The sequence below is a fragment of the Neofelis nebulosa genome, chromosome 4, assembly GCF_028018385.1.
Source record: "Neofelis nebulosa isolate mNeoNeb1 chromosome 4, mNeoNeb1.pri, whole genome shotgun sequence".
Lineage (NCBI taxonomy): Eukaryota > Metazoa > Chordata > Mammalia > Carnivora > Felidae > Neofelis > Neofelis nebulosa.
Genome location: NC_080785.1, coordinates 149,380,082 through 149,407,079, shown reverse-complemented (window position 1 = coordinate 149,407,079; position 26,998 = coordinate 149,380,082). Strand labels below are relative to the sequence as shown.

Below are 26,998 nucleotides of genomic sequence, written 5' to 3'. Positions count from 1 at the left end.
AAGAGCCTGAGCCAGCAGCCTCCTCCCCACTTTCCCACTCACAGCTCATGGGGAGCGAGCCTCCCTCGTAAGCACCTGGAGGGGTGGTTACCACCACCACATAACACAAGAACCTGAGGCTCAGAGAGGTTATGTCGCCATGCGGAGGTTACACAGCTGGCTAAAGGCAGAATCTGTAGCCTGATCCTGGACTGCGGCTCTTTCTCCACACGGCCGGGGGAGGCAGCTTCCCCGTTCTCATCGTTTATCAGGGCTCAACACAGGCTGCCTCCTTGGCGGCCCAAGCTCCTAGGCATTCAGGCTCTGCTCCCACCTGGAAGCCGCAGAGGCTGGGAACCTCATTAGCTGCGTGGTACTAACAGCTCCCGAGAAGATCTAACACCCCCACCCCCCACCCCGGTCCCCCAGGGCAAGGCAGGTATGTTGAAGGATAAATACCTCCCTGGCTGGCTGGGTCCCAAGAAGCCAAATGCTGAAGGCATAGAAGACACCAAGACATATGGCAAACACTGCCTGGCTCTCCCTGCAGGGATGCAGAGGAAGGCGCCTATGAGAACCCTCAGGAGTAAGTGGAAATGCAGGTGCCTGAGTCTTCCAGGATCCAATCGAGGAAGCCAGCTGGGGGCGCGGCCAGGGGAGGTGGATGTCATGCAGGGACTCTGGCTGTCCTTGCTCCCCCAATACCCTGAGCTCCAGAGGTAACCTGGCAGGGGCTCTCCGAAGTCACTGCTCTCATTCTCCCTTTATGGGCCCTGGGGATGGAGGCACTGATAAGGTCTCACTCAGAACAAGCCACTTTTATGAGAAGCTCAATAAAGTCCATTTTAATTTCAGATTCCTTCACCTTCGTGCATACAGAGGAGGAAGCCACCAGGCCCCAGTGAGCATGCGTGAGAAATCGAGGCCACTGCAAAGCTACCACCTCCCCGCCTCGAGTGCTTGTTCCTGGATAAACCTCAGATGGACCCACATTGGGCCTTTTGTCAGATTTAGAGAAAACTCCTGGCTCCCCACCCAATGTGTAGTCCATTGCTATGGGTGGGAAGAGCCAGTCATATGACAGAAGGTTGGACAAACCCCAGGAAGGGGACTCTTCTGGAGGGGGGCAGGGAAGCTGCGATCTTAGGGCTCATTGGGACTCCGAGGTAGAGGTAGCAAACATTTCCGGGTGACTCCTTCACATTAAACCAAACACAGTACATTCTGCATGTGTTGGCCCTGCCCACAGGGGGCCGGCCTCCCACTGCCAGGTGGAGAGCCTCCAGGTGCAGACAGCAGGTGGAGGACAGAGATAGGGGCATAATCTCTGGGGCTCAGGGATGAATGTGATGCCCACAGAGCTGAATCCCTTTCATTTATTTACCCAAGTCCCACAGTACCAGTCCCCGGTCTGCCACCCCCCCAAAATCGACCAAGCTCTTGATTCTCGCTCCCCTGATCACGGTGTTGTTCTCTGCATGATTAGCTGCTGGTTCTCCAGACACTGCTTCAGCTTGTCCTCCGTCAGTGTCAAGCGCTGCTCCAGGATGGAGACTGTCTGCAAAAGAAATGGTGGTCAGGCTTCAGGGTTGCCCTAGGGACCCCTCCGCCAGCCATTCCTGCTCAGCTGCTCGGCCTGCTGTCCTGTCAGGTCCCTGGCTCTGGTGGCGACTTGGACTGCTCTTGCCTTCATGTCTCTTCCTCGCTCTGGATGGCTGTTCTCTGATGTCTGCAGGCAGGGGGAGGACACAGCGAGGGAAGGTCGGCAGCAGGTCCCACAGCCCTGGGTCAGAATCCCTGGCCCTGGTGGTCTGGCACTTAGATTGGGGTCTGGAACAGAACCACTTCCTCATTTGGGCCAGGTTTCTGTCCACAACCAACTGGAGACCATCACCCATCTCCATTCCAAAGGTAAGAAAACGACACTCCCAAATGAAGGCACCAAATTAGGGTCCTGCCTACACCTCAGGCTCTTCACCTCTATACCTGGAGGGACTTCCCAGACTGGGAGGTGAGTGACTGAGTGACCCCGAGCCTAGGAGGGCCTCTGCCTGTCCAAGTCCAGTGAGGACCATTGCAGGAATATGCCACCTGGGAATTTGGCCCTAACTCCACTTCCAAGCCCCCCTTTTCCTCTGTAATGGAAGGATAACGCCAAGCTCACAGGAGTCCTGGACACTATGGGTTTTGACTCAGGATGGCACCCAGCCATAACTTCTTAGCTTGACCCATGTCGGCAATGCTTGTCATCATGTTGGCTTCCGAAGGCTGAGCCTTTGCTCCCTGGCCTCTCCTGCACACCCAGCACAACCTAGCTGTCTAGCCTGCCCATGCCCCCAGCTGCTGAGGCTGCATGCGCCTTATGGGCCAGGGCCAGTGTTGCAGACGTGGCTGCAAAAAACCTGCCCACCTCCTCTGGCTTTGGACAGAGTGCTGGCAGAGGGGCAGGTGCTATCTGGGAGCCGGTGTGCTCCCGAGCCTGCCCACCGGTCACACGGGCAACCCCAGCCATCGCCCACCCTGACCCATGCTGGCCACTATGGCTGAGCTCACATTCCCCCCATCGAGAGCTGGGTGAGTGCCTGTGCGTGTCAGGCCCGCACCTGGCACTGGGTGAGTCTGCTGTGAGCAAGGCAGGCTCGGTTCCTGTGTGGTGCCGCCTACAGCCAGCAGAAAGGCTCAGATTAAGAAACAATACTTTCTATTAATTTTACCCATTTGTCTGTGGGCTTTCCCAAGAGGTTTTGCCACCTTCCCTGAGGCTCCATGGAGGCTGTGGGCCTTGGTCCAGTGAAAAGGAAACTTTCCCTTCATACATTTAATAAAACATTGAAACATTCTGGGAGGGAGTTTCCCCTTCTAAGGCTGCTATAAATTCTCACAGCATCCCGCATGGACGTCAGCCGCTCACGGAGGCTGCTCCTCCTGGCGGCTGGCCCTTTCTAACTGAGCTGGCCTGGGCTGTAAGGGCTCTGAAAAGGTGCACTGCACCCTGAGAGGCAGGGCTGAGCTGAAAGAGAGTCACACTCCCCCTGTGCTGGCCAGAAGCCGTCGAGGGGTCTGTACCTCGTAAAAGTGGAGGCGGAAACAGCCCCTGGCTGGCCCAGAGCAGCATTCCTGGAAGTTTCCATAGGCTGCTGCAAAGCTTGTGCCGAGCCAAGCTCCAAAATCATTCTTCATCCAGACTTTTTCCGATGGTCCCGGACTCCAGGCCACAGTGGGGGAGCCCGCCTGCTTTTCCTCTTTGCGCACCCCCTCCCTGCCCCTTTAAACTTTTCACAGGGACCGAATTTTCAAGTGTGGAGGCAGCGGGTGCTGGGCCAATGTCAATACCGGGGGTGCCACGCATTTCATGAGGCCTCCACTTAGTTCCATGGGGGAGCCCATACTTTAGCTCGGTAGAAATAGGGCCATTTCTCAATATTACATTTCTTTGAACATAAATGCACACACCTTTTTCATATCCAGCCCCCTGAAAGGAGGGTGCCAGCCCAATTTTGGGCCCTTCCTGGGGGAGCTTTGAGAGGGTGCTTTGTGGCATGTTGTAGACAAAAAGGCTTTCACAAGTCCACTACTCCTCAAACCTGCAGCTCCTTCCTCTCCCTGACGTTCTCCCACTTCCCCCCTTTTCTAGCTGAGAAAGACTCGGGAAGAGTCATCATCTCTGTCTTTTCTCTCTACTTCCTGTCTCCCCTGTGCCCCCGGCATACTCTGCCAAGATGCTGGGTGGCAGCCACCATCCAGGGATGAAGTCTACCAGGCTCTTCCAGATCACATTTAATCCCACCCAACCCCCGTCTGAGCCAGAAGGATGGGCCAGGGACAGGACAATTTTTTGGATTTCTGTATGTTAGAATGTTGTCTTGGTGTTCTCTGCTCCACAAGTTTTCCTGAATAATCCTACTCTAATAAAACATGAGACTTCATCTTCATGGAAAATGGTGTCTCTCATGATAAAGTAAAACCTAGAAATCCCAATGTCTAGTTTTGCTGATGTGCCTTCCCTCCACCATGGGAAGAGTCTCCACAGCAATGGAAAGGTTGCCAGTGGGGCTTCTGAGGAACAGAGGTCAAACACGCTCAGGGCTGGAGGCACAGACAGCAGGAGGGCAGGTGGGCCACCTGTAGGGACAGTCCAGGCCACCACGGTGTCACCATGCTTCCCAGCTGCTGGGGCCTGTGGGAGGGAGGAAGGGAAAGCATCTGGGACAGTGTGTGGGTGGGCGAGGGTATCCCCAGCAAGGGCTGGTTCCGGGACATATCACTTGGCCTTGTTCGCAATGAGACCTCACCTGCTGGTTCAGAACAACATGCCCGCCTGCACCAAGTGTCAGGCACACAGCAAGCCTCAGTAAACACGTGCTGCCTCAGTGTCCAGAGGGCAGAGGCCGTAGCTCGTTTCTCCCGCTGTCCAGGGCCACGCCAAGCAGGCTGCTCACCCTGCTCTGTGCGCCGGGTCCTTCCACACGGTGTCTGCAGTGTGGCATGCCTGTCCCAGAGGCGGGGGGAGCACTACCGAGGCAAACAGCTCCGCAGTCTTCCTGACAGCCCCCCACTCCCGCCAACCTTCTCACCCTCCTTTCACTCAGGGCAAATGACAGCTGGCCTCACAAGCAGCCCCTGGGCCCTCATGGCCCCTCACCTTTCTCTGTCCAGAGGAGCAGGGGGTGAGAGAAAGTCCCCAAGGAGGTACAGGCTGGTTCTGGTGGCAAATAGCAATGAGAGAAGCAGCCCTGCTTGTACCTGGGCATCTGTGGACCTCTGTCTTCTCAGCAGGGCAAAGGAAATGTGGAGAAAGGGCTGAGGAGGCCAGCGTTCTGGCTACTAGGCAGACCTGTCTGGGTAAGGTGACCCATCTCCCAGGACTCCTGCATGGTGGAGTCCAAACTCCTCCAGAAAGGTCCCTCCTGCCTGCTGACCTTGGAGAAACCAGGCAACTCATTCCCTCTCCTTGGCCCTTGTGCCATCCGGGCAGCTTACTCTAGAGTCCCCTCCATAATTGAGGTGTGGAGCCCAGACTCCAGGGGAGACTGGTGGGAGGACCCGGGACAGGCCCTAGGGGCTCATCCTGATGCTTCTTGACACACTCTGCTCCAGGGGCTGCTCTCGGCAGCTCATGTTCACGGAGTGCTCGTGATCCTGCCGAGCCCTCTTCCACAATCCTTCAGCGTGGGAGCCCTCCACATGCCCATTTTTCAGATGAGGAAATCCATGCACAGTGATATTAAGCAACTTTCCTAGAGTCACACAGCTTATAAATGACAAACCAGGCCATGACCCACAGCGGCCTGGCTTCAGAGTTTGGGCGAAGGCACCGGGAGCTGCACCTTCGCTTTGTCCCCATCAAGCACGTATAAGGTGAGGCCTGGCCTAATTCCTCCCCACTTGCTCCAGCCATGCCTGAGGGCTACTGGCTACATAACCCCGGGAGGCCTGTGTGTCCCCCACCCAGTGCCCAAGCTCGAGCAGCCCGAGGAGGAACTCGTGGATCTCTGTTCTTACCCAGCAACAGTCACCTTCTGTCCTGTCCAGGCCACCTGGACACCTGGCTCCAGATTAAATGAGCAGAAGTAGTAAAAAGGGACACCCTCCCAGAGTCACCTAGCAGTCCCCTCACACCATCAGGCCACACTCAGAGACAGTTCCTAGGCCTCAGATGCCTCCAATCCCCTATAAAGCAGTCTCTTACCTCACTTAACATTTAGGTTTGGAATTATCATAAAAGTCACGATTTTGAGCTACAAAAATATTATAGGGTTAAAGGGGACATCCCAACAAGAACCCTTTAATAGACACACGATGAGAAAGTACCCAAACGCCTGAATTTTAGACACTCTCTTTCACTGGAGTGCGGTGTCACTCAGCATAAAGTGAGCAGTTCCCAAACACGCTGTGGGACTTGCCCTGGTCACTGCTGGGTGTCCCACCCTTCACAAGACTGGGCTCAACTAAGTAAGGCACCTCTCTCCCTGAACCATGGGGACAGGAAGCAGAATTCAGACCCCACACCTGGACACTGTCACCCTCGCCCAACGCTGTCCACTTCCAAGGTCACGGCATTCACCTGCCAGCCATGGGGAAGCCTCATGGGACAAAGTCATAGAAGACTCAAATTTCATCTTCAAAGTCACCCCTGTCAGAGGGTCACTTGGGGGCTTGTTTCTGAACCACCTTCTGCTGCTGTTACCAGCAATTTCCAGAAAGCCACAGCCCTTGTCATGGGAAACAGTACCCTTAAAAACATTCCTGTTCGCTGTTGAACATACTCTGTTGTATCTTTAGACTGAGGCTTGGTATACTTGGCCTGCTGTCTATTTTGGTAAGTAAGGTTTTACTGTCACGCCCATTTGTTTATGTTGTCTACGGCTGCTTTCTGGCTATGATGGCAGGTTGAATAATTGTGACAAGAGACCCTATGGCCCACAAAACCAGATATTTACCAACCCTTGCCTCAGACTGTCTTCACACTCACATCCTCACTGAGCACCCTTGTGTTGGCCCGTGTCACCCAGGGTGACAACGGTGCACACAGACTCGGCTAGGCCTGCAGGGTGCACACCAGTTTGCAGAGGCAAGTACCAAGCAGTCGTACAGACCAGCAGGGTGTGCTGGGAAGAACAGAAGGGTGTGGCCTGGGGAAGTGGGCCTGGGAATGGAGCGGTGAGCAAAGGCTAAGGAAGAGTTCACCAGGCAAGTGGGGCAAGAAGGCGCTGGGGCCAAAGGATCACAGAGCACGGAGCCCCGAGGTGGCAGGGAAGGTAACGAGCAGAGGGATGGATCAAAGGAGGCATGTCTGAGGGAGTGAGGAAGGGCCTTGTGGAGGCAAGAGATGGGGCCGGGGCCTTCTGGCCATGCTAGGCGGCGGCCTTGCCTTCAGCCTCAGAGCAGAGGACAGGGCTGGTGGTCCTGGGCCGAGTGGGGAGCAGACCCTTCTGGCCGCCACAGGGGGATGTTGCGCACACAGCTGTGGTTAGGTGTGTTGGAGGCCCAACCAGATACCAACGAAGTATGAACCCCCACCATGTGGGGGTAAGTCAGAGGCAGATGGGAGAAGGGACCATTCCCTGAGGCCCCAAACATAGGACAGAACACAGGACAGGGGCAGAGAATGGGCTCCAGACAGGATGGGTTAAGTGTGAGGGCCCTCCCCCTCTGAGTGGGCTGGGCAGGAGGCCTGAGCCAGTAACAGGGCTATTTTGCATTCTGACACTATCGTCCCTGCTGGGGGCAGAGTGGGGAGGGGAAGAGGTAGGGAGAGCAGAGGAACAAGCCCCTGGACACCAGACAGAATCTGGGGCGGGATGATACCAGTGACACTGCTGAAGCCCACTGGAAAGTAGCCTAGCCCCTCAGTGGGTGACAAGGAAGGGACAGCCAACGCAGGGAACCTGTCAGGGAGAGTGCTGGAGGCACAGCGGACCAAAACCAAGAGCATGAGTGAGGCCGGCTCAGGCTGGGGGTGGGGCAGCATTCCCAGCCTGACTTGGCTGCCTGAGCTCTCCAGAGGAATATCCTCTGGGAGAGGCTGAACAAGGGCATCTTATTCAAATCCTCATCTTCCTGCCTAGGGGAGAACAGATGCTGTGATCTGTCCCCTGTCAAGGCAACATTAACAGGGCAAGTGGCTTCTCTCACTCACAGTTCAAGATGTATAAGACGGTTCATGTAACACCCTGAAGGGCCTTCTGAGTGGGGTCTAAAAATAACCGATTTTAAAGCGACAGGCTTGTTTTTTTAGTCCCCTAGGAACTGTAGTGATGCCCAAAGAAGTTGCACCAAAATGCCAGTCTTCAGCCACACGTCTGGCACCCAGGGCCCCCAGCTCCAAGCGGGAGACGACACAACACGAGGGTCATCTAGACAGCCATCGTGGCTCTGGACCTCGCTGCCTTGGATATTTTTTCCCTAATGGCATCAAAGTATCAGATGCCTGCCCACGGCTGCAGGGCTCTGGGAGCTGGAAGAGTTGAGCCCAGCTCCCACACTGGCCCCCTGCCCACCGATGGCCCAAACTGGCCAGTCCAGGTGCCCCGCGTGGGGCAGAGCCTGGGGGCATGTATCTCCACTGACTTTTGAGGTGCCCAAGGGGAGAGCCTCCACTCCTGATGTGTGACAGGGACTTAGGCATCTGAAGAGTGTTGCCAGAGGCCAAAGAGCATCTACAGGGCCTCTGCCTGACTGTGCTGCCTGAGAGGGCTGGGAGCCATGATGCTCCCACGGGCTCTGTGCGGGCGTCACATGGAGGCGGCGAGAGTCCAGTGCTCCCTGAGAGCATAATCCCCACCCTTGGAAGTAGAAGTGGTGCAACAAAGCAGAAGAAGGGCTGCTCTGCCACCCAGCGCGTGGAGGCCCCGCTCCCTTCATGGAGCTCTTCATGCTCCTCTCATGGCCACTCTCTCCCTGCCAGCTCCATCACGCTTTCCCTGGGCTTCGTGGGCTTTTCCTTTGTCCCTTCTTTCTCCAGTGGACTGCCTACTTCCCAGCCCCCCACTTCCTATGGTATGACCTCCCCTTCTTTCAGCCCTGCTGGCCTCTTTTTTCTCCCCAGACTGGTTTCCTCTTGAGGCAGGCTTGTCCTGCATTTTTTTTCCTCAGCTCTTTCCCCTAGTCCTCATTTCTACCTCCTTTCTTTTTGTTTTAGTTTTAAAAAAATGGTTTTTTTTTATTTTTTTATTTTTAAAAAATTTTTTTTTTTTCAACGTTTTTTATTTATTTTTGGGACAGAGAGAGACAGAGCATGAACGGGGGAGGGGCAGAGAGAGAGGGAGACACAGAATCGGAAACAGGCTCCAGGCTCCGAGCCATCGGCCCAGAGCCTGACGCGGGGCTCGAACTCACGGCCCGCGAGATCATGACCTGGCTGAAGTCGGACGCTTAACCGACTGCGCCACCCAGGCGCCCCATTAAAAAAATGTTTTATTTATTTTTGAGAGAGAAAGAGAGAGACGGAGTATGAGCAGGGGAGGGGCAGAGAGAGAGGGAGACACAGAATCTGAAGCAGGCTCCAGGCTCTGAGCCATCAGCACAGAGCCCGACGTGGGGCTCAAACCCACGAACTGTGAGATCATGACCTGAGCCAAAGTCAGATGCTTAACCGACCGAGCCACCCAGGTGCCCCTCTACCTCCTTTTTAGGTCTCTTTTTCATCCCCTTTACACTTGTGTTTGGAGAGAAGGCAAGAAGAAAAGGAGCAGGATATGTTCAGAGAGTTAGCTCCAAGTGAAGCCCAGGCCCCTGACATGGCTCACCTACTCTGGGGCTGATATACCTGGGAAGAAGAGCTCTGACTCTGACTGGGGCCTGGGAGGCCTCTGTGAGGAGACAACAACCCGAGACAGGCTAAAGGAAATGTGTTCCAAACACAAGGTATAGTAGGTGCAAAGGCCCTGAGGCACAGAAGAATATGGCATTGTTGAGGAGGTGAGTGCTGTTGGTTTGGAGTGGTTGAACAGGGAAGAGAGTGTGGTGGCCACAAGGAAGGTGGAGGAGGGACCCTAGGGCCCTTGGCCAAAAAGGGACAGGAACAGGGAAGCCTCCACCCTGGCACTGCCTTATCACATTCACAGGTCTGAGCAAGTACAGTCAGGAAGATGGGGCTCCTGCATGCCTGTGGTCAGTTTTCAGAGCTGGTTCTAGAGTGAGTCTGGGAGAAGAGGCTCAGCCCGGGAACTGACTACGGCCACCAGGTGCCACAGTCGGAGGTGAAACAGAAGGGGGTGAACTGGCACTTCAGAACACCAAGGGCAGACCTTGTGAGCCAGGGGCCTTCCAGCAGCTGCTCCTCCTCCCAGAGCACTGCTGCTACTACGACCTTTGCTGAAAGCGTCTCTCCTGTACAGCCCACGTGCAAATGTAGCAGGAAGACTGGAGCCATAACTTCCACAAAGACCTGAGGGGCCACAGCACATCAACAGGGCCCTCCTGACAACCTCATCCACCCCCACACATTTGTCAGGTCCGCCACATGCAGCAGACAAGAGACCGGCTTGGAGGGGCTTCCAGGCACTGGCGTGGCCGCAGCACTGGTCCTGTCTGGGCTGGCTTTTGGGGAAGCTGCTCGACCATGACTGACAGTGAGTAACATTTTGGAGGAAAGGAGAAAGACAGAAGGTAACCAGCCAGCCTTTCTGTGTGCATTTCTCAGATATTTGGCCAGTTCCTTCTGGAATGCTGCTGCACGTGCAGACCTCGCTCCAGGCCTCCCCGCAGCACTCCCCACCCCATCCGGCTCCGGCGCAGCCTTTCTATCCCAGGGCCCCCGACCCCAGCCAGGGAACTTCTCCATGTCCACTTTCTGCTCTGAGCAGAGCCCTAGCCCTCTTAGGTGGTTTCTATGGTCAGAATCCCCTCCTGGGCCTCCCTGGAACATGGCCCAGAGGTGGACAGGGTGGCTGGGCCAGAGAGCAACCATCCAGCCACAGGCGCCCTCGAGCTCTCTGCCAGGCTGGGGGCACCGCAGCGAGGAGAACTAAAATGGGCAGCAGTGTAGCAGGAAGCTGGGACACTGGGCCACCCGTGTCTGAAGGGGGCCTGGGGGGCAGCGAGGCGAGAGGGTTAAGCAATTGGGGTGGGGGTTGCTGCCCAAGCAGGCGTGCGGCAGGGCTGCAGTGTGGGGGGAAAGTCAGGCAGAGAGACGTCAAGTATGCGGGGCCAAGTATGTGGGGCCGGGAGAGGGCGGTGGGGTTGGTGAGCACAGCAGGGTGCCAGAGCAGGGGGGCACCGCAGGAAGGGCTGATGGCGTGTAGGAAACCAATTGCATGACTAGACCGTGCTGTTCTCAACTCCTCCGGCTGCCGAGTCAGGCTGGGCAGCATCCTCACATCAGGGCTCTGCCTCACGAGTGTCCTCACCAGACCCAGGTAGGCTACTCCTGCCCCATGGCTCCCAACATGAGATGGGTGCCCTAGGCCCCTCTCGGTGACTACTCTGCTCAGGCTCCACCTTCCATCTCGGCGTTCCGGGACTCCTGGGTCACCCTCCACCTCCACACTGCTTCTGCCGTGTCCCTTTCCTGTCCAGGAGCTCAGGGATAACGGACGAACTCCTTGGCATAGCATTCTCATGGCACTCAAGGTCCACGTTGCCTATTACTATTGCTCTCTCTGACCAAAGCCACCTACCAAAAGCCCCACCTCAGCCCTCTTTCCCCACAAGCCCCCCTCGGCTCACCCCCACGCTCAGTGCCTGCCCAGCTCCTCTCCCAGGATGTCCTGGCCATAGCACAGGTGCAGACTCTTGGAAAATGCTATTATGGTGACCCCTGGTCCCTACCTTTGTCCTGTGTGGTAAGAGCACAGGCTCCAGAGCTGTGCTGCCTGGGTTCAAATCTGAACTTGACTGCTAACTTGCTGAGTGGCCTTGGGCAAGTTATCTGACTCAAGGCTTTAGATTCCTCATCTGTACACTGCACCTCTCGAGGCTCCGTTGTAATACTGTATCAACAGCTAATATTTATGTGGCCCTTGCTCTGGACATGGGGGTGCACCGTGGGCAACATGGCTCCCTACTTCATGGGGGCCATGGCTAAGCTCTGAGCTGCAGGGGGCCTTGTACAGATGGGGCTTGATGAGGCCCCCAAAGAAGGCAGCCTGTGGTCAGGCCTGGTAGGGTCTGAGCCATCAGGGCACGTGGTGGTCTGGCTGCTCCTTAAAGTTCTCCTGTGACGGAAAGTTCCTTTTAATCATTTCCAGGCTTGTGGTTGATTTGGCTCCTCTAGGCGGTCTCCCACAGGGGCTGGGGCATCCCAACCCCCTACCCCCAAGACAGAAGCCAGATTACCGGTGGTAGTGTCCGAGGTGCCCTGGGGCTTAGGGAGAGGACGCACCTGCCTGGCCACACCACTGGGGGCCTTTGTGCCAGGCTTCAGGGAGCATCCTGGCACTGGCCATCGGCTCAATGCCCCTGTCTCGACTGTGCCGCACAGAATGTCTAACTTTCCTTTCGTTTCATTGCAAAGATGGAAAAATATGGAATTAATCTCCCCTCTAGTATGGTTTTGACTTCACTCAGATTCTAAAGATCTAAAACAGATGCAATAAAAGGGGAATCTCTTTGCTGTGGGGTCTTGTGAGCTATCAAAACAAAGTGGGGCTGCTGGGCTCAGCGCCTGCACAGCTCTGCCTTGTCTCCTGCCAGCTCCAGCTTTGTCTGTTGGTGTATGTTAGTGTGTGTGTGTGTGTGTGTGTGTGTGTGTGTGTGTGTGTGTGTGTGTATACACACACATGCAGGGCCCTGTCTTGCTGATGGTGCCCTGGTCAGCCAGTTGCCACATGTCAGGGCTGAACGGGGGCCGGAAGGGCCAGCCTGGCTTTGGGAGGCTGCTGGTCTGAGCCAAGTGCTTCCCACCAGCCAAGGCTCTGCCTCTTTGCCCTGGCCTCTGTCCAGCACCCAGTGTTCCATGGCACAGGGGCCTTCGAGTCAAAGGGGCAAATGCTGGCCCTCGACAGCCTGCTGACGTCCATCAGTCTGAATGCCGGCATCATAAGGACAGGGGGTTTTGTCTATTCTTGCTCACTGCGGTCTTCCTGCTTCCAGACACAGCTCCTGGCACATAGTAGATACACACTGAGTGCTGGATGGACAAATGCCAGGCCCTGAGCTCCACGAAGATGCAGGAATTCAGGTACTGCACCAGCGAGCCCATCATGTTCCCAAGGCCCAGGCGCAGCCTTACTCCTGGGATGAGCCCACCTGGCTGGTGAGGGACACTCCCCTCAGGTTGGGCCTTGGACCTGGCAGGCTTGAGGGGACAGCAGGGGAGGGACTGGAGGCTAGGTAGACCAGAGGGGCCCCTGCCAGCTGGCCTTGGCCTCAGCAGGATGTGAGGGTGTGCAAAATAGGATGGGAGTCCAGGAAGCAGTCCACTTCCTCCCCTTCCCACCTCAGGCCTGATTTGATGAGGGCTAGCAGCTTCGAGGCCTGAACTTCAGAGGGGAAGAAATGGGAGAATCCCTCTCCTGCTGACGTCTGACATGCTAACTTGCCCGGGATCACACACAGCTGATGCACAACAAAACGTGTTTCTACAGAAATTCCTCCCAATCTCTCTGGGCTCAGCAACTGTCTTTTTAACCAACCCCCTTCACCCAAACGTTTGCTGCTAGCAACACAAAATGAGCCTTTGTCCCTCGAGCCCACAGGTCTATGTTTCTGTTTCACATTATCTCAGGGATATAGGATTTCTCTGACGTTTTTGCATCCCCCAGCCCCCACCTCTACTGTGGATTAGCTCTCTTCGGGAAGTCCATGAAACACTATTTTCTATTGGTGGATTAGCCATGGGATTAAAGAATCTTGGCTAATATACCTTCCTTGTGGCTTTAGAGCAGCTCCTTTTAAATGAACACAGGCTTTTCCATATTACTGCTTACCCCCAAAAGAGAAGCTATAAAAAGTAGATCCACTAACCACTATCCATAAAACGGAATGCTCCTGGGGCCCAGGGGGTGCTACCCACACCAGGACAAAAGTTCTGAGCTACAGACCCTGCCAAAACTGGCCTGAGTTCAAGCTCATCTCCTTGTCAGCCCTGGGCAGGCCGCCAGGGAGGCAAGGGTCTACCAGGGACACGCCCTAAGGTGCAGGATGCCAGTCACTGCTCAACCAGCGGCTTTGCTGTACTCTGACTCCGTGGTGAGTCCAAACAGGGCTGAGCACGGGCTGTGAACCTTGGCTTTGGCCACCTTCTGCATTCCATTTCTTCAGAAGTCGACTTTCCCAACAATCCATAATCCAAAGTGTTAGTTAATTTACCACAACTTGATAAAACACAATCATCCCAAGTCAGAGAGACTGTCAGGTAGCTTCCTGGAGGCCTCAGTACAGCCTGGCAAGTCAGGCTGTGGCCCCAGCCCGACAGGACCACCTCAGGGAAGAAGGGCTCACAGGCTCCCCCCTGCCCTGCCAAGGACCCAGCGATCCATGGAGGAAACCTAGCCTCTCATCTTGGATGGTTTTCTAGAGCCACCAACTGGGCCCAGATCAGAAAGGGGGACATGAAACCGCTCCCCCAAAAGCCATGTCCCACTGAGTTTAAAGCTTCTTTCTGTTTTTTCTCCTTCACCCAGGGAGAGGGTCCGTACTGACAGTCCAGGCCCAGAGAGGGCCCTCCACAGGGCAGGTGAAGGAAGTGGCAGACCTGACTACAGCTTTCTCTGACCCTGCTCTAGTGGCAGGAGAGTGCCAAATGGCCACAGGGTCAGCTGTGACTTGGTTCATCACAGAGCCAAGAAGGCCTCTTTGGGACTGCCTTTCACAACCAGAATACTCATAGGCCCCTTCTTGTGGCCTGTACTTAACCCTTCCTTGGATGGCCTGTGGGTCCGCAGAGGAGTAAGAGCAAACCATCTGGGGTCCACATCTCCCCTCCTCTAGAGTAATCCCAGTCAGTCTGAATGAGATGCCCCTGCATGAGGCTTGTTATCCGGCTCCAGCCCCTGTGCCCCCACCCCCAGCTCTCCAGGCCTGCTCAGGGCCTCATAGGAGAAATCTCGGAAGACTGTGAACATTCCCAGGCCCTAGAGGCCCTAGAGGCAGCCACCCTAAGCCCATCTGGTGGGCAGGGGCCTTCCCTCTTCAGCTTCTCTGGGGAGGGGTGCTCTTTGCCACAACCACAGATGGCAGAGAAGACGGAGCTTGAGCCTGTCCTGCCTTTGAGCGCTGCTAGCAGCACCAGCCTTTGCTTTTTGCAAAGCCAGGGGAGCCTGTGGATAAACTGCCAAAAAAGAGTGACAGAGTTGGGGAAGGGTCAGGGCCCAGCCCCTCTGCAACTGGCTAGTCAGACCCCAAGTACACTTCTGACACAGACCAGAGAGTGTCCTGTCCCCAGGAAGCAGCTTCTTGACAGAAGAAAAACAAGTCTGTCGTCTCCAAACCCCAAAGGGCAGGAGTTCAGGCTGTCTTGAACCTGACTTTGGTCCAAGGGTAATTCTTGAATGTCTATACAGAGGAGGACAGCCAGACAACCTCTGGACCGTGCAGGCCCGGTGGCCAGATGTGCTGTGGAGAGAGGGTCCACTTTTGTGGAAATCAGCAACCACCACCCCCACGCCACTGGCCATATGTGCGAGTGATATAGGGGCTGCACACGCCCTATAAACAGGGATCCTGGCAGGGGCGTGGGGGCGGCTGGGCAGGGTGCCTTTTACTCTATACCTTCCCAACAAGTTGAGTCTGGGCGCACCTGAGAGGGCTGGCCCCCAGCTAAAATGGCAGAACTGTTTTAAAATCTGGAGTGTGTCTGCACAAACAACAGCTAGTCTGCCCAGGGAAGAGGTACACCAAGAGCCCCACAGAGTGGTCAGGCAGCTCGGCCCATGCGAGAGCAGACCCTGTGTTCCCACCTTCCCCACCAGCATGAAACCAGGCACCTCACACAAGCGGTGCATCAAATAGGGAACCCCCAGGACATGGGCGGTTGAGGGGGGAAGGCCAGGATGTCTCAAAACAAACAGGCCATTCTATCCAATTCCCCAAAGCTCACAGAAAAAAGTTCTTAGCCTTGTTGAGTTAGGTCAGTGGAGCTACAACAACCTGGATATTTCACAAACTCAAACGTCAGGAGACCCAGACTGGCAGGGCTGGGTGGGCCTGCCCCCGCCTGCTTCCCACTGCACGCATGTTCTAGTCCTGGAGCCCAGCAGCCCCCAGTGAGTCACAGGAACCTGAACGTGACATCACAGCATGGCTGTGGCCAGCCTGAAGCACGGGTGCCATAAAAAAAACATAGTTGGAGCAGGAATTTTCATGGCTTGGTATTTTTAAAAAGCAGCAAGATGTGAAACTGGAGTCGAAAATAACTCTGCTGTGGGCTTCTGAGGCAAAACCACCAAGCCGCTTGTTGGGCCGGGGCCCCTCGCTGCAGCCTCCCCAGCTCCTGGGCACTGTCCACGCCTCTGTGCCCCACCCCTTACCCTTGAGGAAGACTGAGGGACTCTGGAACTCCCAGACACCACCCAAACCTCTGTCACTCAGGAGTCCGCAAAGGAAGCAAAGGGAGCCAACCCGGGAGGTGAGCTCATGCAGTGAGGCTAGTTGTGGAAAGCAGCCTCTCCCTGCTCATTGGTGAGTCTTCCAGCATCTGTGAAAAGGACCCCTAGATCACCTGGCGCACCCCCACAAGAACATGAGGGGAAAGGTTAAGGCCTCTGTCTGGATGCATGCTGAATGCCTATCCCCAGGCAGGCAGCCCTGGAAGCCACAGGGCCCACCCTGGAGTCCTTCTTCCAGGGACTCCAGGAAGAAGGCGACTCATGGAAAGAAGGACCTGAGGGAAGTCCTGGCCTCACGTGCGGTGCTGACCTCTGTTGCCCATCCCACGGGACAGGTAGATGGGCAGTGCCTAAAGGCTCCCCTGTATAGAGATGGAAAACCAAGGTTTACTCAGATCCACACAGATGGAAACAGGCAAAGCTGGGTCAGAGGAGCTGGGGCTTCTGACTCCTGGTCAGGGCTTTTCTCTGGATCCCACAGGCCTCCAAGGTCAAGCCACCTTTCTCAGGAAGAGAAGACTTGGGGCAGGTCCAGCAGGTCAGTAACCCATGGTAGCCATAGGACAGATGCGTGTATGTGTGTGTATGTATGTATGGACAGGGTCACGAGAGAAAGAGGGGGTACACAGCCCCCCACTCAGGACCTCAGCCCCAGGAGTTCCTGAGAATTCCCATGATGGGGTTTTGAGGAGCAAAAAGTCGCGAAAGAGAAACCTAAACCCCATTATTAGGAAATACTTTTTTCAACAACCATTAAGATAACTGGATTCAAAGAACAGCTATCACAGTAAGTATACAACTTTGAAGGGCTTCAATCTTGGCCCAGTGCCTGGGTCTGGGTTCAAGGCTCCCATCTAATGGGCCCCATGACCCATCCCTGATTTTCAACAGCCCCTGGGCACCTCAGTTCCCCATCACCTCCTGGGCTCCCCTTCCTGGATCTGGGGAAAGATCTCTTCCTTTTCTCCCTGTTGTCCTAGCACCTAGCCAGACCACTAGAGTCTCAGTGGCAGCTCAAGAGCATTCCTGGGACTCAAGTCCAGCAGTTGCAGAGGCCTGTGGAATGTCCACTCCTGACACTCCTGTGTCACCTGCCCACCCTGGTACTTTCCCACATTCTCCTGGGAGCACGTCGACTTCGTGCTGTGCTTTATGAAATAGCTGGTGCCGGTCCAGCTAACCAAGAGCTTCCCAACAGTGCTCAGAGGACATAAGCTTGCTTGGCTGTCCCCGCTTTACGAGGGAGGAAACTAAGGCTCTGGGGACCAAGGTCACCTGCCTAAAGTCACCCAGGTGATTAATGGTGGGGTTGGTCCTCAAATCCAGGAGGGCAGGTGTGTCCAGGCTGATGGGCAGGTGGCTCACTCTGCTCCCCAGAGCTGGTAGGGATGTGTAAGACCAGAGAGACCCCAGCTGTTCAGAACATGGCATCCAGCTGGGATCAGGATCCCCAGGAGCTCTCAGTGGAGGAATCCGTGAAGCCCTCAACAGCAACCTCACAGGAGTAAGGAGGGGTGTCTCCTATATAAAGAAGGGCCATGGCAAGGGGTATACTCTCTGGCCAGGGACCTGAGGGTTGCCCGGCTCTGTAATCACAGAGCAAGAACATCTGGCCGTAACTTTCAGGAAGATCAAGTTTGGCTTGCAGACGGACTCCTGGATGAAGCCATCCCTGACCACATGAAAACTGTCTAGCAGGGGAAGCCCCAGGCTGAGTGGCCCCTGGGGCTGGCCCATGCACAAGCAGTTACTCTTACCCTATTCACACCTGGCATGGTGCCAGCTGCTGAGCACCAAGTGGGAGGATGACATGAGGGCCACGAAGGAGAGCCCTTGGAAAGCTGCAGGTCTCAGCCAGATGGCAGGAGGAGGAGGAGGACGGCAACGAGGACATGACCCCACACTCTGCAGACTTCCCATCTAAAACAACTCCCTGCCAGGCCAGGTCGGTCCAGACAGCACACCTGCTCCGGGGATGGCCAAAGGCCTGTGAACCTTGTAACGTGTTCCAAAGTTATCTCCCTGAATGGATACACTTTTGAAAAACAACATATGCACTTTTAAATTTTTTTTAAACGTTTTTATTTATTTTTGAGACAGAGAGAGACAGAGCATGAAAAGGGGAGGGTCACAGAGAGAGGGAGACACAGAATCTGAAACAGGCTCCAGGCTCTGAGCTGTCAGCACAGAGCCTGACGTGGGGCTTGAACTCACGAACTGTGAGATCATGACCTGAGCCGAAGTCGGACACTCAACCGACCGAGCCACCCAGGCGCCCCCATATGCACTTTATAGAAAAGGTGTTCCTAAAGAAATAAAATGGTAAAGGGGCGCCTGGGTGACCCAGTCAGTTCAACTTCTGACTTCAGCTCAGGTCATGATCTCACAGGTTGTGGGTTCGAGCCCCAAGTCAGGCTCTCTGCTGTCAGTGCAGAGCCTGCTTTGAATCCTCTGTCTCCCTCTCTTTCTGCCCCTCCCCTGCTCGCAATCTCTCTCTCTTAAAAATAAATAAGCATTAAAAAAAAAAAAGGAAAACAACAACAAAACGGTATAACCCCAAATCGGAAGTCAAAGGGCTGCATTTTGGATGCTGCACATGCCCTAAGGGCATGTTGCTTTCCTTGGGATGACAGGCCTTACGGCCTGGCCTGGGAGGGAAGCCACCCGGCTCGCTCACTGGCCCCAGACACAGAAAGGGCTCAAGGAATGAAGGGAACTCGCCACCCCCACTGTGAGGGCTGAGGAATGGCTCTCCTGGGCAGGGAGGTAGTGGGGAGCCGGGAGAGCTATTTCTCGTGCTGCTGGGATCCCCCCGCCACCTCTGCCAGGCCTTGAATAATGACAAGGGGCAGCACATGGCGCTGCTGGACACCGCCCAAAGAGCCTCACACAAGCCGATGCATCTAATCCTCACAAGAGGCCCATGAAGCGGGTACTATTATCGTTCTGCATTCCAGACTTGGAAACTGAGGCACAGAGGTTAAGACCTTGCCCAAGGTTACTGAGATCTTGGCCCAAACAAGCCGAGTCACATCTCTCCATGGCACACTCAGCTGCCCAACCTCCGGGTCTCTGCTTTGTACAGAGGTGCCACTGAAGAGGACTGAGAACGGGTCCTGGGCCTTCACACTGGTGTAAATGGGCTACGAACATCCAGAGAGGAAGACTCAATCACTGGGCCACACCAGCCTGTTGAGCAGGAAGCCAGGCTCTGAGGACTGTGAGCTTCCACAACGGGGTGTCCTGCTCATATCACCCAGGGGCTGGAGGCTCTGTGACTCACTCAGTAAACATCCCCAGTCACTGCAGCCCCCACAGTGCTTCCCTGGAGGATATTCTGCAGGATGGACGACCGAAGGACCTGGAAGGCAGCTTCCCTCTCAGAAGCCTCTTTGAAGTAGACTTCCTTGTGGGGGGGCGGGGAAGGGCAGCGAAGCGGTGAGACAGAGAAAAGCATAATTCAGACGACTATGAAGTGTGAGTCACTGTTGGGGTGGCTGACAGCACCTCTCCAGAGCAGAGAGGCACATTGGGATGGTGAGGAGCATTCACTGAGGGGGGCAGCATGTGTCAATACCTACAGACCAAGGAGGCTCAGAGGCCGCTGGGCAACCTGCATAGGTAGCTACACACAGCAGGGTTACCTGGCTCTAGGCCTCAGAGGAGCCTCCAGAGAGGGGACTGCCCACAGCCAGGCTGGTCCCAAGAGGAGGGAACTCCCAACGCCACTGGGGACAGCTCTGGCTGTGGCTAGGACACCTCAGCTAGAGTCCCAAATCCAGGAGAGGAGGTAGACCTGAAAAAACCAGTGACCAAGCTCAAAGACAGCATCTAATTAGCACAAATGCAACTCCTACCACTTTGAAATGGGCTGAGGCCTCAAGTGGGGGCTTCATCTATGGAACCCAAGTTTCCTCAGGATGTGTCAAGTCCATCAGGAACATGTCTCACTTGGTGGCATTCAGGAATGCACACCATTTGGCAAAGCAGGTGACTGGCTGATGGGCCTGGCATCTGGTTGAGGGCGGAGTGCTGTTTGGATCCACCAAGGGGCTGGACAGCGTGAGGTAGGACGAGGGTGCTACAGTCATCCAGACCCCGGGCCAGAGGCCCAGGCCACAAGAGAGACTTCATTATTCTCTGTGATGCCAGTTTCTTACAAAGTTACTATCACACTCTGAACTGCTAACACATAACAAAACCTCCCATGTGCACTCCTGAAATGCAGCAACGGGAAATGCTTTTAGTGCTATACTCCAAAGAAGTGATCCAATGAAGCTATTTTTAACCATCTTCTCAGACTTAATTTCCAATTTTATCCTATAAAGTTCTAATTGATTCCACCTCCCCTGATCTCTCACTTGACAAGGCTGTGAAGAACATGAGGCAGGCTTGGCAGTTTCTGACGCATCTGAGGTGGGGGATGTGCATGTTGCTCATACTTCTCTCTTAGCACATGCCTTCTCAAGGGTTAACAGATTTTCCAAAATGTCTGTATGAGGTGCCCGCAGTTCCCCCGGCCTCCAGCCACTGATGCCTGGCCTTTCCCTTCAAATGTCCTTCCTTCACTGGGCCCAAGGTGTGCAGCACCAGCCAGGATGCTGTGACACTCCGTGGACCACGTGACATGACGGAGAAGAGCTTTTCTCACTTGGCCCCAGATCCAAGTGAGCCTCATCACCGGGTGGGCTCCAGAGGGAGGGAAAGGATGCCACACCACTTCAGCTCCATCTCCGTCAGAGATTCAAGGGTCCTTTGCCTTCTTCCCACACCCTTGCTCTACCCATGAGCTGGCATAGGAAAAGGCTGTCTGCACCCATAGCCTAGGCGGGGAAGGGTCTGAGGACCTTTAAACCCTGCCTTGCCACCCCCCCACCCCCACCTATATGCCCCATGTCAGCCACACTGGGCCTTTTGCCCGTTGCCTGGATGTGCCCATGGCCCCCTCCAGTCCTGCAGGCAGGCTGCTCCCTCTGCCAGCACTGCTCTCACGCTCCTGGTATTGGCTGCCACCTTTCGCCAGGGCATTTTGCTCTTACGGAAACTGCTGCGCTACAATTCTGTATTGGGACCTGACAGATGTACACGTGCTCCAGAGGCCAGGGCCCACGTCCATCTTGACGATGGTGGTCAGCACACAGCTAACATTTATTGAGCAGCTACCTAGAGACAGGCATAAGCCAAACACTTCCCACAGATTCATCTCCTTTGATCCTGACCACAAACGTGGGATGTGGAGTCCATGACCACTGCACATCACAGAGGAACCCACCAGGGCTTAGAAAGCCAAAGGGATTTTGCCAAGGTTGCTTGGAGGATAAGGAGCAGTGCCAGCTCAAACCCAGAGCCTGGGCTCCCAGACGCCTTGACTCACTGCTTACAGTTCCCTGGCACGTCCCTGGAGTGCCCACCCGGTGATGAGCAGGATGAATGGACAGTGTTTCCTCCAAAGCTCTGCTGCAGCCCAGGCCAGCCCTGGGAGGGCATACCCTGGCAGGATCTAGCACTGCTGATTTTAGGGTCCAGTGGCCTGGCCGGGGCTTGGATGGTTCTGAGAGCCAGGATCTCAGGGCAGGCACTGCAATTTCATTAATTTGGCCTAGAAAGTAGGTCCATTATGATTATGTTTTTTAAAAATCCAGCACTTGCTGGCCAACTCCAAATGGTCCAAATGCCAGGCCAAGTGCAGACGGTGGGGTGAACACACGTCAGGGCCTACCTGGGTGAGGACGTCCAGCTGGCCCACGATGTGCTCCAACGTGCTGGTCAGCGTCTGGGGCATGCTGATGGGCTCCTGGGACTGGCTCTGCACCGACTCCTGACTCCTGCCTCTGCCTGGAGGGACAGGAAAATCCACTTCTGGCTAAAGACAACGAAAAGAAAGGGAGTCCTTCAGTCTTCATTCAGTGCTTAAAGAAACAACAGAGGAAGGAACAGCCCCTCTGAAGGATGAAGTAAAAAACCACCAGTAAACTGGAGAAAATGAGTTCCAAATATTGGCGGGAAACACAGTGAGGGGGTACTCCCACAACCGGGCCACATGCCCCCTTCCAGGACTTCCTTTCTAAGCAGAGGCTGTGAGTGAGGAGCGCAATCAGAGCATTTGGCAGTGTGGGCCAGAGAGGCCTGGGAGGGATGTGCGGGTGGGCCGGTGGGTGCACTCTGCTGGCTCCTGGTGGCCATCAGGGAGGCCAGGCCAGCTGCTGGCTCTTCAAGCAGCCTACACTCCCCAGTAGGCCTCTCAGAGTCCAGAGACCCTGAAGCCCAGCCTGGCTCTGAAGCCACCCCTCTTCCTGGTCAGATCAATGCCAATTCCCCACCCCCAGCGCAGGGATAGCCTAGAACCAGGGGGATGTTCTAATCCCGCCCTAGTGCACATCCCCTGGGAAAACAGGCATTCTGTGTGAACATCCTGGCCAGATGGCTGGTGGGAGTCAGAATCCACAGGACAGGCACCCTGGGCTCTTTAGACAGGATTCCGGGAATGTGAGGAATCAGTGTTTCTGCCTAAGATCCTTCTGCTCCCAAACGCAGAAGCCATCCTAACCTCTGTCCACGCCACCCCCCACAACCACTGAGCACAAGTGATTTCCTAAGGGGACTCATCCCAGTCCTACATGTGTCCCCCCAAATTCAGGCACCAGTCTGCACACAGATGAATGCCTCTCCTAACCTAGGAAGTGCTGTGCAGGGTGGGATTCCCAAGGACACAGTCAGCAGATGCCCCAGTTTGGTCTTGGAGCCTCCAATTCCTCCGTGGACATGACATATTTGGTGAGGCTCACACTCTTGGCCTGGCCCAAAGGCCTCAGTAACCCATAAATGCAGCTACACTTAGGGCTCAGGGCTTTAAACCATGACCTCACTAACAGCACTAACAGACATCCCAAATGTCACCACATTACTCCCTGACTGCTAGTCCTCCAGGGCTCTCTGCTGTCTTTGGGAGAAAATTCAAGCCCCTTGACAAGGCACCCCGCTTCAGCCTACCTCCTTTCACAGCTCCCCTCCTGCTTCTGCACCCTCTAGCCCAACTCCCAAGGTCCTCCCTATTGGGAGGCCTCCCAAGGGCCCTCATCCACCCTTCCTTTCCCCTGGCCCCAGCATCCTGTCCTCCACTCACTTTGCAACCCTGAACTCCTGATCAGAAGCTCCTCTGTACTCCCACACGCCTGTGGCTGCCCCACCCCAGCCACTGCATCCCCAGGACCAGGACACATGAGTGGGATGGATCAATGCTGGCCTGCCCACAGGGCCTGCTGGCTGCCCATCCATGCGTCTATGTCCCTCTTTCTCCTGACCACACTCATCACCCCTCTCCCTTCTGAATCTAGGACATTACTGAGTTTAGAGCTTGCCAACTACCCAGATACCACAGAGCGAAGGCTACTCTACCTGGCACCCCTCCATCCCTCAATGCCATGGCCAGTGGAGTATACTAGTTATGACTGGGGCTCACCTCGGATGCCTGCACACCTGTCCACTGTCTCACCCCAACACGGCTGCCTGCACACCTGCCACCAGCACCTAGCTTGCATCTCTGAGTCTCCCCATCTCTTGGATGAACCCACAGTGGCCAAGCCCTAGAAAGACGCTCTGCCCTGGACATGCTCACCTGGGTGGACATCAGAGTCCTTGAAAAGTATCACCCCAGGAGATGATTCCCAACCAGCCAAGGAGGGCAATTTAGCACATGGACCCTACTGCATATCTTCCTTTATTAGGGAAGTGTTCCAATCTCATAGATAACAAACTCTCCAGTCCACGTTCATTTGAACCTGGACAAATACAGGCTTTGGAGGTTACAAAGAAAGTGAATGTGAGACACATTCTTGAAAACAGGAACAGTGCCATGTGTGCAAACCCATCGTGTGCATGTCTGCTGTGGTGCTACAGCCGTTTTGTAAGACCCTAGCCCACCAGGGCTGGGGTTCCAGGCCTCTAGGAATCAATGCCCTTGGCTAGTGAAAGCCCTGACAGTTGTGGGTGTTTTGTTTTGTTTTTTTCCTCTTCTTTTTTGTAATGCGAGTGCTTGACTTCAGCTTGACTGCTCAGGCATCCACTTCAAAGAGGCATCCGCTGGAAAAGGGCTATCTTGAATAAACACATTGCCAGCACACGACCAGATAAAGAGCCAGGCCACCTCCCACTGCAGAGGCTCCTTTGTCTTAGAGATCTTGGTAGATTTTGATAACTGACCATTGGACCACTTGTTTTTTCTTAAATTCCCACTCTTAAGTTTCAAATCCACCAATAAAGAGTGAGCCCTTAAAATTCCTAGGCCCCTACCTTCAATCCCAATAAAAGTAGAACCCCAGGCCTATGAGTGCCCACTCTCTCTACCCGCCAACCTCAACCATGTCGTGTGGCCTCACGTGTGCTATTTCTAGGTACTGAAAGTAATAAACCCTTATTTTTTCAAAGTTTCCTGATGATTACTGCTGATGGGAGTCTTATAATCATATAAGAACTAAGGGGCGGTTCAACCACAACACTGGTTATTGACAGAGACTGGCACACAATGTTAGATCCCAATGTCTATCCAGAAGTCCATTCCGAAAGGAAACATTTCAGAAGGTTCGACCAGCCTCTACCTCACTACAGCAGCCCCCAGACCCAGGGGGCAATGTCAGGAGACACAGCAGAGTGCAGAGAGGATGAGCAGGGACTCAGGTGTGGCTGACATCAAGTTCCACCACTCACCGGCAAGGTGGCCCTGGGCAAGAGGCTTAACCTCCCTGGGCCTCCACCTCCTCATCTGCAAGATGGGGGTGATGATTGGGCCTGCCCCACAAAGGGCTGGGCTGTGAAAGGCACTTATCTGAAATCATCAGCAGGCCTTTCTTGAGAAGTAGCCACGGCCCTGTGCCCACTACTTCCAAAGGACCCCCACCTTTTGGACACGCACACTCTTCCTTTGGACAGTGAGTTCCTCGTGGCTCCCTCAGGAGAGGCCATGAGAAGGAGGGTGGGAGTCAGGCAGCCCTCTGTCCCGACAGCCAGCATCCTTGAGGAGTGGTCAGACGGGCGCTGCCTGCTGCCTGGGAAAGATGGAATGGAAATTCTGAGTGTTTCTGAAAAACGGCCCAGAAACTGACAGTGCCGAGTGGAGTCTCCGGAAGCCCAGTGATGGGGGGGGGGGGGGGGGGGGTATGGGGGGAGGAGGGAGCATCACTGACTCGCAACAGGAACCCTCCTTCTGAGCCAAAACTGAGCCAGCTCCAAAGGTGCACTGAGGACAGCAGCCATGTGTCAAGTCAGGGAGGTAGCCTTGGGAGGAAAGGGAAGCAGGAACCACCGTGTTTTCCCACCTACTCCAAGCTTCACAGGCTGCGTCCATTGTACAATAAAGGAGACTGAGGCTCAGAAAGAAAGTGACTGTCGGAAGGTTCCCAGCCTCAAGCCTCACTCACAAGGTCCAGGGTCCTGCCTGCCCCAGGCTATTCCTCCGGCCACGCCGTTTGGTCCCTGTCCACCAGGACATGGCCCTTTTCTGCTTCCTTGTCCTCTCTCAACAGTGGACATTATAGCACTTAACACACCACCAGGCCGGCATAGAAAGATGGCAGTCACTGCTGTCTACTTATTACCTACCATGTGCCAGCGTTTATACATGTCACTTCGCTTAATCCTTATAGGGGCCCTTCACAGCAGGTGTTATTAACCTTCTTTTTTCTTTCTTTCTTTTTTTTTTTTTTAAGTTTATTTATTTATTTTTGAGGCCGGGGTGGGGGTGGGGAGAGAAAATCCCAAGCAGGCTCCAAGCTGGCAGCACCGAGCCCAACGCGGGGCTCAAACCCATGAACCCGTGAGATCATGACCTGAGCAGAAACCAAGAGTCAGACGCTTAACCAACTGAGTCACCCAGGTTCCCCTTAACCTTATTTTTCAGATGGGGAAGGAGGCTCAGGGAGGTAAGAATCTTGCTCGAAGTCACCCAGGAAACGACAGAGCTGAGATCAGAACCCAAAGTACAGGCAGTTCCCTGACATCAGGCAGCTACTGACAGGTGACATGGCCTGCAGTTTTGCTTCCACATGCCCAGCTTCTCTTACATCCTGTGTTTAACGCTTTTTGCGTCATTCTCCCACCCACCTGCCCTGGAATGCCTGCCTGGCACAGAGCTGAACACAGAGCGGGCCCTCCACACACACTGGATGCCTCAAAGAGCCAAGCCCACCATGGTGACATTCCTGTGTAATGAAACCTTCCCAAGGCAAAGGGCCAACAGCCCCACCTGACACAGCATTGTGGCCACTCACCTGCACTCCAGCACCCTGGAGATGTGGTATTTGCCAGAGCTTGGCAAACAAGCGATAAGCAGAGATAAGATGACAAACAAGAGTGGGAAGGGACACACGCGCCAGGGCCGTGAGTAATGATAGTGATGGAATAACTGGAGCAGCACTGAAGGAGGAAAATCCTATCAGTGCTTTGCCCATTCAACATCAAGGGGTCCTGGGGCCCTGCCTGGTGGTTCATAGGCATAGCATGCATGAGTAAAGTCACATTAGCCTACATGTACATACCTACAGAGCTGTACCAAGTTGTCATCTTTCACTTGTGCCAAATATAAACATCTCATTATTTATTATTGTTATTTTTTATTTTAGAGAAAGAGGGAGAGAGAGTGTGCCAGTGGGGGAGAGGGACAGAGGGAGAGAGAGAGAATCTTAAGCAGATTCCACACTCAGCACGGAGCCCAACACAGGGATTGATCCCATGACCCTGGGATCATAACTTGAGCAGAAATCAAGAGTCAGCTACTCAACTGAGCCACCCAGGCACCCCAAATATAAACAGCTTAAAATAAAAATAAAAAAAAGGTGGGGTAGCTTAGTTGGTTAAGCGTCCAATTCTTAATTTCAGCTCAGGTCGTGATCTCATGGTTCAGTTCGTGGGATCGATCCTTGCGTCGGGCTCTATGCTGACAGTGCTGGGCCCTGCTAGGGATTCTCTCTTCTCTCCCTCTCTCTGTTCCTCCCATGCTTGTACTCTCTCTCTCAAAATAAATACACAAACATTAAAAA

General features: G+C 54.7%; 1 protein-coding gene across 8 annotated transcripts in view; it reads right to left on the bottom strand.

The window, feature by feature from the left end:
- Positions 1 to 809: 809 nt before the first annotated feature.
- The window catches only part of POC1A (POC1 centriolar protein A), a 101,626-nt gene continuing 75,437 nt past the window's right edge, over positions 810 to 26,998 (bottom strand). For all 8 annotated transcript variants that reach the window (XM_058726707.1, XM_058726705.1, XM_058726706.1 and 5 more), the window contains 2 exons: positions 21,688 to 21,831; positions 810 to 1,537 (listed from right to left, as the gene is read on the bottom strand). In XM_058726707.1, the coding sequence (XP_058582690.1) occupies positions 1,439 to 1,537; positions 21,688 to 21,831 (243 nt within the window). In that variant the 3' untranslated portion in view covers positions 810 to 1,438. The remainder of the gene's footprint in view (positions 1,538 to 21,687; positions 21,832 to 26,998) is intronic.